Source organism: Harpegnathos saltator, unplaced genomic scaffold, assembly GCF_003227715.2.
Source record: "Harpegnathos saltator strain DR-91 unplaced genomic scaffold, Hsal_v8.6 scaffold14, whole genome shotgun sequence".
In the NCBI taxonomy this organism is placed as follows: domain Eukaryota; kingdom Metazoa; phylum Arthropoda; class Insecta; order Hymenoptera; family Formicidae; genus Harpegnathos; species Harpegnathos saltator.
The window spans coordinates 1069655-1083101 of NW_020229917.1; the positions used below are offsets into that span (position 1 = coordinate 1069655).

The 13447-nt window shown below is 42.0% G+C and overlaps 1 protein-coding gene across 1 annotated transcript; it reads right to left on the minus strand.

The window, feature by feature from the left end:
• Positions 1–6472: 6472 nt before the first annotated feature.
• Positions 6473–7616, minus strand: LOC112590735 (circumsporozoite protein-like). Its single transcript, XM_025308151.1, has 2 exons — positions 7184–7616; positions 6473–7116 (listed from the first exon to the last, which is right to left on the minus strand). The coding sequence occupies exons 1-2, from the start codon at positions 7614–7616 to the stop codon at positions 6473–6475; spliced, it is 1077 nt and encodes a 358-aa protein (XP_025163936.1).
• Between the last annotated feature and the right edge of the window lie 5831 nt (positions 7617–13447).

Genomic DNA, 13447 nt, shown 5'->3' on the forward strand with positions numbered 1-13447 from the left:
TGTCGAACAGTTCGCGTCGCCTAATTTTACATACGAAACATCGCCTCCTCAAAGGCGACCAGAATAAGTGCTGCACTCAACAACATCTGTACCAGAGTACCCGTATCCGTCAGACATCGATTACGCCAGTGAGTGAGCTGAGGCCGTCATTGCAGCTACAATCGGCACAACCTCCGCAAGTGTGTGATAATATGAACTACGTTAATTTGGACATCAGTACGACAAGTTGGATGAAGCAATTAGGTATTACATCCAATGAAAATCTCGAACATGAGTTCAGTGCGCAAAATGTTACAGACATTCCACAAGTGGCGGAAGCAAGTGACCTTTTTCTCAACGGACCCGCAGAAGATATGGCTATCGTTTCATCGCATAACAACGCTCGTTCTTGGGGAATGTTGAGTGAAGCAGTGATCGTTAAGTGTCCGAATGCAGAGTCCGAGGCTTACATCGAAGCGCACCTGGACAAATATCGACGCGCGTGCCACGAGGATGCCTTGCAGCAAGTGAGTGCGATCTCTTCATCGCCTAATCGGGAACATTGTCGAGAACTTCTAGACAATCTATTGTGCCAATTTAGTCACGTTGTACCCTGGTGCTTGATCAATAGAGTCGGTTTTGATTTATCAAATTCTGTAAGTATCGAGATGCAAACACCTAAACTTATAACCTATGAATTGTTACCCGAAGGCATTGTCAACATATATAGCAGAGAACCTAGCATGTCGTGTTATAATAAAGACTTTCAAACAATCGATTACATGAGAATAAAGCGCTTAAAGCGAACGAAGGACAAATGGTCGTCACTATTGCAAGAAACGATAAAGGAATCATCGCAAAACGTATTAAACGAATTGCCATTTTCGTTCACCATTTTGTCATGCGGAATAACTCGCACTGCCGCGTTATTAAAAAAACCAAATCGTTTGTCCGTAAACGCTGTTGCGATTATTCAAAAAATTGTCCGTACACTACATTTTAACATTTGTCATTGGACCGTAGAGCCAATCAAAATGTTGCGCGACCAGCCGTTTGATGCGAGTCGAAAGTATACTATACTTTGTGTTCGCAATGACGGCTTTTGCGTATTGGTCACACCTATTTTTCTGGCAAACTTAGGAATACTTAGCTTAGCACGTAAATCTAACGGCACATTGTTTTATGACGTAACACTGAAGTCGCTCGATCGTTATCCAATGCGGTGCGGCACAATACACGCTAAACATAATGAGAAGACAATAAAAAAACTATTGACAATAAAAGAGTAAAGACAATAAAAAAAATATTATACGAGACGCTTCCTTCTTCACAGCGTAAAGTAGCGGCGCTTTTGGAACAGCAGCAACAACAAAAATCGTTTCAGGAATGTGATGTACTTACTGTTCCAGAAGCGTCGAATTGCGACATGAACAATGAGCGCTTCGTATCATTGTTCAATTCTAAGCTAAAAGATTTTTATCAAGTAACAGATGCTACACACGAATTTGAAGGTGAAGAAACCCAACAGGCACCGCGAAAATCGTATTTAAATCGAAAGCACAACGTACGGTTCGCTATAAATTTTGAGTTTTCAAATTACAACGGATCTACTTTCGCGAACGCGGTTGCGAAGAATGAATGTAGCGTCTCGAAAATGAGCGAGTGCAACACATTCTTTTTGTAAATTTATAATTCGTATTTGACGCAGCATATTTGACATGTGATATATACTCGCTGCAAAATTGTCAAAAAATAAACCACAATAGATACTTTATAATGAATATTTTTATTCCCTCCCCCCCACCGCTCCTTTTTTCAGGTTGCAACAACATCATCAACAACTTTCCAGAAATAGGACGTATGCACTTGTGCACGTAGAAGCAATTGTCTGGCGCCGGGCTGAAAAGGTAGGGGAAACCGAGGATAGTTAATATCTGGGGCACGTTGATACATTTAAAATTATTGCAAAATGACAAACGATAAAATTCATAAAAAATATAGTAAAAACATTGCGCTCAGCTTGTAATAAGTTATTTCAGGCTAATTAATGTATTTTCGGAGACAGAAAACATTTTCAGTTTTTGATAGTCAAAAGTAAAATAAATCAGACGTATATATAATGTTATATTAGTAAATTTGTTATATTAATAAATCATTGTATTATGATTGCAACAATTTATTTAGAATCTTTATATTAAAAATAATAATTTTTAATTATATTGATGGCTTGAAATATACTTTTGTTTATACAACAATTAAAATATGTAAATATGGTGAGCTGGGACTGGTTCTTACGAAGTCTACTGTTTCATCTGCCTAATATTTTTTGAGATATTTAAGAAAAACTTTTCAACATTTAACCAACGATATTTCGCTAACTATTTGTCGGAAGAAAAAGTGATATTAGACTTTTTACTCTATTTGGTCTCTAAAATATATTACTACGATAGTGCCCTAATTTTTATTGAAATATGAATCTTTGAAAAGAGCAATGGGTAAAAAGGGTCAATTTTATCTCATCGTGGGAAACACGGACAAAACATATCATTTCCAGAGGATTTTGACCTGCTGAACATAATGCAGTCGTTAGTTTTCGTCTAAAATCCGGGAAACCTGTTCTAATCCGAGCATCTATCATCCGATAATCGAATGGCCTGGGAAACCTTTGCGCAGCCTTTGAAGCTATTGCGAACTCGTGTATTAGCTAAATTAGCTGGAGACAGCTTAGATTTTCGATTTGATAGAATTATTTTCGATTTAATAGTAGAAGATATTCTCTTTTTATGCAAAATGTGCTATATGTGTAACATATAATATATGTGGTGTCACAGACCACCCGTACCACCCGATCTTTTTGTAAATGCGACATTATATGGACAAATGTTTCGGACAAAAGTTGTACAATTTCAAAGGGTACTTAAGACAGCGATAGTGGTTTGTTTATAGATGACACTATTTTCGAGATATTCACTGATCATTGCTTTTCTTAAGTGGAAACCCCAATTTTTTATTTTATCATCTTTTTCCACGAATTAACTTTAACAACTTTTGTCTGAAACATTTTTCTATTTGCCTAATATTTTCTGAGATATTTAAGCAAAGCTTGATAACTTCTTCAGCTTCACGCTCCCGTATAAATGGCCGCCCTACGCTGTCATTCAAGTCTCCCTTCCACGCTCTTTTTGTAAACGCGACATTTTAGGAGAAAATGTTTCAGACAAAAGTTGTATAATTTCAAATGGGACATAAGACAGTGATAGTGTTTTGTTTACAGATGGCGTCACTTTCAAGATATTGTAACGAGGCGCAGATGCACCTCGTTACTACCGGTCCGACCGACCACCTGTCGGGCCGAACAACGGCGCATTGCGTCACCCTAAAGAACCGAGACGATCGCGCCGCCGCTATCACGCGCCGCCGCTATCACGCGCCGCCGCTATCACGCGCCGTCGCTATCGCGCGCCGCGGCGATCACGCGCTGCCGCTAGCGCGCGCGGCCGCGATCACGCGCCGTCACCGTGCCTCGCACCGATAGGCGCGCCGCTCGATCGCCGCCGTATCAATCGTAGTGCGTTCAACTATAAAACGGCGGCGATCGAGCTTCTAGTCACCAGACCGATCCGTACCGCCGATTCGATCTAGACGCTTCATGCCGAAAGAGAGAATATCCGAACCGTTTCGCTCTGCTTTCCGTATTCCGACTACCCGACCAGCGACTAAGCAAACGGGATTGTGCGTCTGCAGTCTCGATCGAGCGTACTCGATATTTGGCCGTCTCCCGTCTTCCTGGGCTCGTGCGTGCGCGTGCTCAATCGAGCGTACTCGACAGTCTCTCGCCTTTACCCGCCGCCTTGAGTCAAGGGTTCGTCCGTCGGAGAACTCCGCTGAGCGTACTCAGCCTTTAGGCGAACCGTCTAGCGACCAAGAACCCGGAACGGTGTGTCCGCCGTCTCCGCTGAGTGTCCGCAGTACTTGGTCGCTTTCCTCCGCGAACGTAGGGAAAAGGGAAGGTGCGTACGCACCTTCCCTTCTCTGTCGAGAATCCTCGGCCCCGACGGACGAAATCATTTCGCGTCTCCCGCGACTCGCATGCGTGCGTTCGACCGATAATCGAAATCTCCGGTCCGGCGACCATTTATACGCGAGCGATTTCGAGACGAGTATTGGGCGATAATTGTCCGAGACGCCCAGCGTCGCGAAGCGAGACCGATCACCGCACCGTTACCGTCGTTACCGTCTACACGCGTCGCGCAATAGGCCCCGCCTTCCGCACGGCCTATCCGTCCGTACGAGCGCTTGTACCGCTCACCGCACCGCACCGTACCGTACCGTACCGACGCGCTTTATAGACGCAACCCGCAACACCGCCTTCGGGGCCGAACTCGTATCCCAGTAAGCATACAATAAACCTACAATAAAGTTATTTCGATTTCCATTGTCAAGTGTCTCGCTGCTTTACTCCTCCTCGAATCCGGACTCCGACGAGCATTATCCGCGCGAAACGCGTAGCAGCGACCGAACCGCGGAGATCGGCCGTTACAATATTAACTAATAATTATTTTTTAATGGAAATACTAATTTTTCATTGTATTATCTTATTTTACTACTCAATTGGAACAACTTTTGTTCGAAACATTTTTTTATTTGCCTATTTTTTTTAATATAATATTTAAGGAAAACGCTTTCAACATTTAACTTGCGATATATCGCTAACTATTTGTCGGAAGGGAAAGTGGTATTAGACTTTTTTATTCTATTTAGTCTCTAGAATATATTGCTATAATAGTGCCCTAATTTTTTGTTAATTTGATGATTTAGAAATTTTCAGAAAGGTCGATAAGTTAATAAAAAATTAGGGCACTATTGTAACAATATATTCTAGAGACTAAATGGAATAACAAAGTTTAATATTACTTTTTCTTCCGACAAGTAATTAACGATATATCATAAGTTAAATGTTGAAAGAGTTATCCTTAAATATCTCAAAAAATATTAGGTAAATAAAAAAATATTTCTAATGAAAGTTGTTCTAATGAAAGTTGTTCAAATTAATTGGTAGGAAAAGACGATATAATAAAAAATTGAGATTTACACTTAAGAAAATTAATAATCAATAAATATCTCGAAAGTGACGCCACCTATAAACAAAATGCTATCGCTATCTCATGTTCCCTCTTTAAACCAAACAACTTTTGTCTGAAATAGTTTTTTGATTTAACGTTGTGTTTCTGATTATTTATCAGCGCTCATTAATTATTTTATCGTTCACGTCCAGTGAGATACGCCGTGACAAACCAAGTTACAGATGAACCATGCATTCTAGCTACCCGTCAATGATGCCTGATCAACTACGCACGCATCAATGGTGTATTGTCGAACGACAATTATCCTGACCGTAAATGATATCTGAGGCACAGTTCTAGGTTTGAGTCTACTGTTCGTAGAACAATAGCTTCTATACAATAAGTTTGACAAATTGCTACATCATGAACTCGCCATCGTATTGAGTTGCTCGGTAAGGATTTAATTGCGATATTTTTTTTCAATCGTATTTTATTGTGCACCTTGTTGTTACAGATTGCAGATACGCTATAAATTAAGAGAAATAATGGAACTTACGTTACCACTGCTAACGTGGCCATATCGTATAATTATACTGGTCAAACTATATTGGACAGGCAACGCTTATGATTACTTTCTACTTTGCGAATAGGAGGCCGAAGTTATTGAACGCTTTTTGAATGACGTCACATGCTCAGTTCTTTGCAATCGTCGAATTTCATTGGGCCGTAATGTAAGCGTGATATCGCAGCTACATAATGCTTCGCCTGATGTAATCGAACGGGCTGGACAACGAAAGTCTCTTTCCCATATTATACGATTCGAATAAAAATAAATAAGAATCCAATGTACCACATTAACCAATAAAACGATTACTTTTGATATCTCTACGTTTTCTCTTAGCTTATTCTCTTAGCTTAGCTCTATTCAATCTAGACAACGATGTATCTGGTGGTGATCGCCTGCGTTGCCCATCTTCTATATTTCTGTTTAACGTATCAGCATTTTCAACTGGAAAAATTTCAGCAGATGCCTCATCTCGTACGGCAAGTTCAAGTTCTAGTTGGCTTACGACCTTCGCTACGTCTAAAGCACTATTTAATATTTCTATCATCGTCGTCGTCGTCTACATTTACGGCCTCAACCAACTTTACATTTGCCGCGTGGAGTGTCACAATGTCAGCATTCAGAACAGTATCGCTGTTTACATCGCCAACGTTGTCGTACACTTTGCCGCTGAAATCTACAGTCGCCTTCCCACTCTAATTGGCGCATTTCTCATCGCATCACTCTGCGCTCTTCTCAGTGCTAGAACTAACTTTCTTCCCTCCGCTTCAAAATCTGCGCTCTCGTCGCCATGCTCGTTTGTATCCATACGGTTACTCACACCTCCATGTTCGTCCGAAGCGATATCCATGCAACTTTACTACTGTCACGACAATATGCGCTCTCGCTGCTTAGAAATATGCTCTTGTCGCTGCTGAGAACTACGCTTTTGTCGCCGTTGAAATCTATGCTTTTTGTCGCCGTTAAAATCTGTACTCTTGTCGCCATTGAGATCTGCGCTCGCTTCAATGCGAGGAGTTTCGTTCTTTATGTAGCTCATATCATCGCTGAGATTTGCGCTCATGTCGCCGTTGAGATCTGCGCTCTTGTCGCCGCTGAGGTCTGCACTTTTGTCACCGCTGAGATCTGCGCTCATGTCGCCGTTAGGATCTGCACTCGCGTCAATGTGAGGAGTTTCGTCATTTACGTAGCTCTTATCGCCGCTGAAATCTGCGCTCATGTCGCCGTTGGGATCTGCACTCGCGTCAATCTGAGCAGTTTCGTCATTTACGTTGCTGTTATCGCCGCTGAGATCTACGCTCATGTCGCCGTTAAAGTCTGCGCTCTTGTCGCCATTGAAATCTGCACTCGCATTAATGTGAGGAGTTTCGTCATTCACGTAGCTTTTATCGTCGTTGAGATCTGCGCTCGCGTCAATGCGGGGAATTTCGTTATTTACGTAGCTCTTATCGTCGCTGAGATCTATGCTTATGTCGTCGTTGAGATCTGCGCTCTTGTCGCCGTTGAGATCTGCGCTCGCGTCAATGTGGGGTACTTCGTTATTTTACGTAGCTTTTATCGCCGTTGAGATCTGCACTCTTGCCGCTGCTGAAATCTGCGCTCACGTCAATGCGGGGAGTTTCGTTATTTACGTAGCTCTTATCGTCGCTGAGATTTGCGCTCATGTCGTCGTTGAGATCTGCGGTTTTGCCGCCGTTGAGATACGCGTTCAAGTCAATGAGAGGAGTTTCGTCATTTACGTAGCTTTTATCGCTGCTGAGATCTACGCTCATGTCACCGCTGAGATCTGCGCTCGCGCGAGGAATTTCATTGTTTACGTAGCTCATGCTGTCTTTTGCATCGCCATGCACAGTAATATCGATACGATTGCTCACACCTCCTTGCTCGTCCGAAGCGCTATTGTAGTGCGCATTTTGCTTGTTACGATTGAAATTTTCAGCATTCACATAATGGCGCGCGTATTCGCTATTCTTCCAAAAACGTACCCAATTTACGAGACGCGTGTTCATTTTAGACAGTCGCTTAATGTACATACAAATTTGATCTTGAGCCGAGTTATCATGCGTAATTGATATATGCACAATCAAAATTACGACGATACCGAGAAGCAAAATTAGAGAAAGAATGATCAAACGAGACGACCACACCGGTTTATCACGGTCGCTATTTAGATGACCGCGTTCATCTCGAGATGTTTGCGTAGAATTCATTGTTCGATTTGCACCTTCTGCTGTACACAAACACCATCTGACCTTAGTAATCGCGACTCCTCACAGGAAGTCGTGGGTTTCTTTCGTTGATAAATCTTTTATCACCAAAGGCGGCGTTACAACGCTTCTACGACTTTTCGTTTGCTTCGTCACAGTTGACGATACAATAGCTCAAGTTTCGCACCTACCGCGCAATTCCTTTTCATCAGCGAATATCATTTCAGCGAGCGTTCGTTCATTTGACGCATGTTTCAGATCATCGTGAATCAAACGTTCGATACTCATAATGAAAGCCATAATCGATGCCACTCGTCGGTCACATTACGACGAATATAGATTATCATTCCAATATGATGATCGGTCATGTAGCGGCTTTGCAGGTTCATCGTTTACAGCTATTCGATCGTCTCGGATACCTTCGGCCAACAGAACGCCACGCTCCACATTGATCGGATCGCACACGATATAAAGTTTTCGCGTATTCGCATCTAACCAAGCGCATTTCGATATTCTGTTGACGAGTAACCTGCGCGACGTAACGCCACGTCCGACACGCGATAGACTTTCTCGATGTCATAGAAATATGAAAAGTACAAGGAGGCGCATTGGAGAACGTATTCGTGCTCGGATCCGATGGATAATGTGCCAATTAGGCATTCGGTTCCTCCCTGACACTGGCTTGCAGGATCCGCGCATCTGTGAGACAGTTGTCCAAATTGGTCTGAATACTGCCTATCGCGATAGCGCAATGTCTCTTCCACGAATAACGAACGCATCAACAGTTCTCTGTCGAAATCACGTCCTATCGCGTACATGATTCGCAATTCACGCAGTGGTTTCTCGATGGATTGCCGTTCATATTCGATTCGACGGCTTCGCCCTGGGACGAGACGACGCGCACGTATAGCCCGCTGATACCGCCAACGATGAACCTCCTTAGGTCCCTTTTTACATTCATTCGTGACTTGCAAAGACATGTTGTGCATGTTCTCTCTCTCTCTCTCTCTCTCTCTCTCTCTCTCTCAACTTATTATTCACTCATGGCCATAACGAGAAGCGTGACTTCAGAACTGCCCCATATTGTAGGCAGTCGCGGCATATATTTTTCGCATCGCGGTCGCTCACGTTTCGTTCTATCGAGTCGCGCCGGTTGACAACGTGAGCCCGCGCAAAAAATCGCCCATTCTATATATTTTAACGCAAGTACCGGAGTACAGAGCAGTAATCCGTGATTCTATTGTACTTCTTGACTGTTCTATGATAGAGGAGATGCCTGAGGAGTGTCCCGATTCGGCGCAGAGGGAACGGTAGGTTGCCAATCTGTACGTGTGAGAGATGTTGGTAGAAAATTCGTTTCATGCGAAGGGATCGGGGGTCGCGCATATGCTTTAATTTTAGCATTAATTGTCTTTGGTCTTGCCAAGTTTTGTCTGAATACATGCGCCTATTTGTGTTTCGTTGTAATTTTTGGCTACTTCTTCGCAATCATCAAGTCTAAGTCATCGATATTTTCATTAGTCTGTCGCTCTCGTTTTATGTGAAGAAATACGGGCAGAATAATATATTCGACTTTGACGAATTATTGTGTTACAAAAGTATCTCATCTCGTCCGTAAGACACGTTCAAAATGATTCTAATTGGCTCATTACGACCTTCGCTATGGCTAAAACACTATCTAATATTTCTATCATCATCGTTGTAACCTCAACCAACTTTACATTTGCCGCGTGGAGTGTCACAATGTCAGCATTCAGAACAGTATCGCTGTTTACATCGCTATGTTGTCGTACGCTTTGCCGCTGAAATCTACAGTCGCTTTCTCACTCCAATTGGAGCCTTTCTCAAAGCAACACTCTGTGCTTTTTTCAGCGCTAGAAGTAACTTTCTTTCCTCCGCTTCAGAATCTGCGCTCTCGTCGCCATGCGCGTTTGTATCCTTACGGTTGCTCACACCTTCACGTTCGTCCAAATCGGTAGCCACGAAACTGGAACGCGAAGCAGGGGCACCCTCAAACTCCTTGTTCTATTCTTTGCCCCTGTCAGTGTCGCTTATTTCGTTCCGAGCAGCATTAGGAGCGCGCTCAAGAGCATCGTTCGTAGCGACACCGTCGTGTGCATTTTCCATGTCGCGATCGAAATTTTCAGTGTTACCATGCGCAATCGACATATATACAATCAAAGCTACGATGGTACCAAGGAGAAAAATTATAGAAAAAATGTGCAAACGAAACGACCACGCCAGTTTACCACAGTTATCATTTCGATATCGACATTTATCTCGAGATGTTTGAATCGAATCCATCGTTAGACTCGTACCTTCTGTTGCATCTTAGTAGTCGCGATTCCTCATAGGAACTCATAGTAGATTTCTTTCGTTGATTAATCTGTTGTCACCACAGACGACGTTACAACGCTCCTGCGACTTTTTCGTTTGCTCCGTCACAGTTGACGATACAATATTGGGTGTGTGAATATAACTCCGCCCTTTTTTGTTAAAATAAAACACATTTGCTTGTTTAGAAAATTAAAGAAACGTTTATTGAAAGTATGCTCCATCTGCAGCTGCAACCTTCGCCCATTTTTCAGGTAATTTATGTATTCTTTGCCTGAAGAAGTGCTGGTTTTTTGAGCTGATCCAATTATCAAGCCAAATTTTGATACTTTCGTATGAAGTGAACCGTTCTCCCGTAAAATCTGACTGCATCGTCCGGAATAAGTAGTAATCTGAAGGAGCTATGTCTGGCGAATATGGCGGGTGGAGTAGCACTTCCCAGTCCTGTTCATCTAAATATCTTTTCACGACTTCTGCGGTATACGGTTTGGCATTATCATGCTGAAGAATTAATTTGCTGTGTCTATTCACCCATTCTGGCCGTTTTTCTTCTATGGCTCGCTTCACACGCATTAGTTATCGTCGGTAAATTTTTTTTTTGCCATTTTATATGCTAATTCGCATCCGACATTTTCAAGTAGGGTAAAACACTTGTTGCTTACACTTAAACCAAATTTCACGTAGTGCGTTTGAAAGTTGACATGAAGTACTATCGAATACAAGTGTTGCCAGTTATTAGTACACGTCTAAATATCTTTTCACGACTTCTGCGGTATACGGTTTGGCATTATCATGCTGAAGAATTAATTTGCTGTGTCTATTCACCCATTCTGGCCGTTTTTCTTCTATGGCTCGCTTCACACGCATTAGTTATCGTCGGTAAACTTTCCTTTAATATTTTGGCAACAATCCTCTGTCAATAATGCTTCCAATTCAGCATCTTCAAATTTTTTTGGGGGTTTCCATGTTCTCTGTCCTCAGATCCGAAATCATTATTTTGAAATCGTCGAAACCATTCCTTACAAGTTGTATTAGATTGAGCATGATCACCGTAAATCTCCACAAGCAAATGATAAGTTTCCGCTGCACTTTTCTTTACAATAAAATAGTGTAATAATACTTCCCGCAAATAATGTTTGTTTGGAACGAAAACCGACATTTTCAAGTAGGGTAAAACACTTGTTGCTTACACTTAAACCAAATTTCACGTAGTGCGTTTGAAAGTTGACATGAAGTACTATCGAATACAAGTGTTGCCAGTTATTAGTACACGTTAACAATACTAAAAGCAACATCTGTTGGGAAAGGGCGGAGTCATATTCACACACCCAATAGCTCGAGTTTCGCACCTACCGCGCAATTACTTTTCATCGGCGAATATTATTTCAGCGAACGTTCATTCGTTTGATGCATGCTTCAGATCATCATGAATCAAGCGTTCGATACTCATAATGAAAGCCATAATCAATATCACATTCGTCGACCACATCGTGACGAATATAGATTATCGAATCACGTTACGACGGATATAAGTTATCGTATTCCAATACAATGATCGATCGTGTAGCGACTTTGCAGGTACTTCTTCGCAATCACCGCTAAATCGTCGATATTTACATTGCATTTGTCACTCTCGTTTTATGTAAACAGATCTCGGAGTACGGACGGAGTAAAATATTTGACTTTGGCTGTATATAGGGTGCCTCATTTTAAGTGATATGGGCGATTGTCTCGCAAGTCGGTGATTTTATTGAAAACTTTTTCAAATGAAAGTTGCATGGCTTGAAGGGGGACATATGATGGAAATGTGGACTTGACCTTAAGTGACCTTGTCAAAATCAGGTCGTCATTAATGTTTTTTTCAAACGGAAACTCCTATTTTTTATTACATATTCTTGTAGATTATCTCGAGAGCTTTCCAAAACACTATAATAAAGTTACGTTTTATTGAGTACTTCTGTAACGTCTCGCGTCTCCCTAGGGATCGTGATCCGCCTGCTCTCTATTTATTTAGGCCTACCTGCTTACACCGGCACTGCCTGGGATGCCGAGAGCTTTTCCGGACAGATGGTGAAAGGGGGAAATATGGTGATTATAGGTGATATAAAGATTATGGCTATTGATAGGAATAGAGACTAAACAATTGTTTATTTAACAATGAGACAATATGATAGTTAAAAGTGTAATATAAATGAGTGATAATACTTATAGTTAATGAATATAAATGTGGTTTACATTATATAGCTGCTAGTAATGAGTTACAGTGAAGTGTTGAGAAAATGTACAGTTATCCTGCCCGGTGGAAGTAATGAAGGTGGTACGGTAATTTGCGAGGAGTTCCAGTGAGAGAATAGGACTCCAGTTGGTAAATGTAGGTGGCTGTCTTGTTGTTGAAAGTGTCGTCCTGTGTTAAATCTATCAATTCTATGTCTAGAGTTTCTGTCATCGAACGCTGTTTAACCAGCCGAGGGTTGCGCGTGTGAGCCCTGTAAGAGCTTGGTAAAGAATGCGAATCCGGAATGAAGTGTCTTTGTGTGGAATGTAATGGACGTGGAGCGTATTTAAATGTGCTTATGAGTCTGTTTTGTAATAAAAACTTGATGTACGATGGAGGAACTAGATCGTGCCCCGTGATATCTTGTATTATACGGGGTTTGGTGGGGTCCATGTGTTGAGACAACAGGGCCGCTCGTCGGCAAGCTTCCTTAAGTAGCTGCCTTGCCTTCTGTTTAACGCCCCCGCGATGTTTATTTGGCATCTAACGGATTGAGTTTAAGAATAACATTTTTGGTCGGACAAGTTAAAATAGCAATTGATAAAAGTAATTATTGAGTGAAAAGGACTCTTGTGACTTTAGTTATCCGTTGCCAGAGTACTGTAAAAGTATTAATAATTAATGCTTACTACCATGCTTTGGCAGGGTTAGGTTATGCGGATTGTAGGAGAAGGATAATTGAGGCGGGTGGCGGCTGTCAGCTGCGCCCCTGAGATTGAAGGATGCTAAGCACTGTACAGGTTATTAATTCACAAGTTAAATTTCCTGATCTTGATGGAAAAGGGGTGGTCTTATGAGTTGGACGGGATGGATAGGATGCTTGAGCCGAGAGGCACCCGTAAGGCGCTCCTCAGTCTGGACAAGGATAGAGGCGGGTAGCTCCAGTAAGGCGCTTCCCTAAAAGTGAGCAAGATCTATGCTTAATAATGTAAGATTCAGATTTAATGGTTAATAAACTATAAATTCCTCTGGCAAGAGATGTTATGGCACCAATTGATTTAAGTAACTGAATAAAAAGGACAAA

Excerpts from the sequence above, each read along its gene's own strand:
- LOC112590735 (XM_025308151.1), bottom strand. The coding sequence starts at position 7,616 with ATGAACACGCGTCTCGTAAATTGGGTACGTTTTTGGAAGAATAGCGAA. Across the intron at positions 7,117-7,183 it reads AGATTTCAGCAGCGGCAAGA|ATCTCAACGGCGACAAGAGC; the intron begins GTGCAGATCTCA and ends ACGCGAGCGCAG.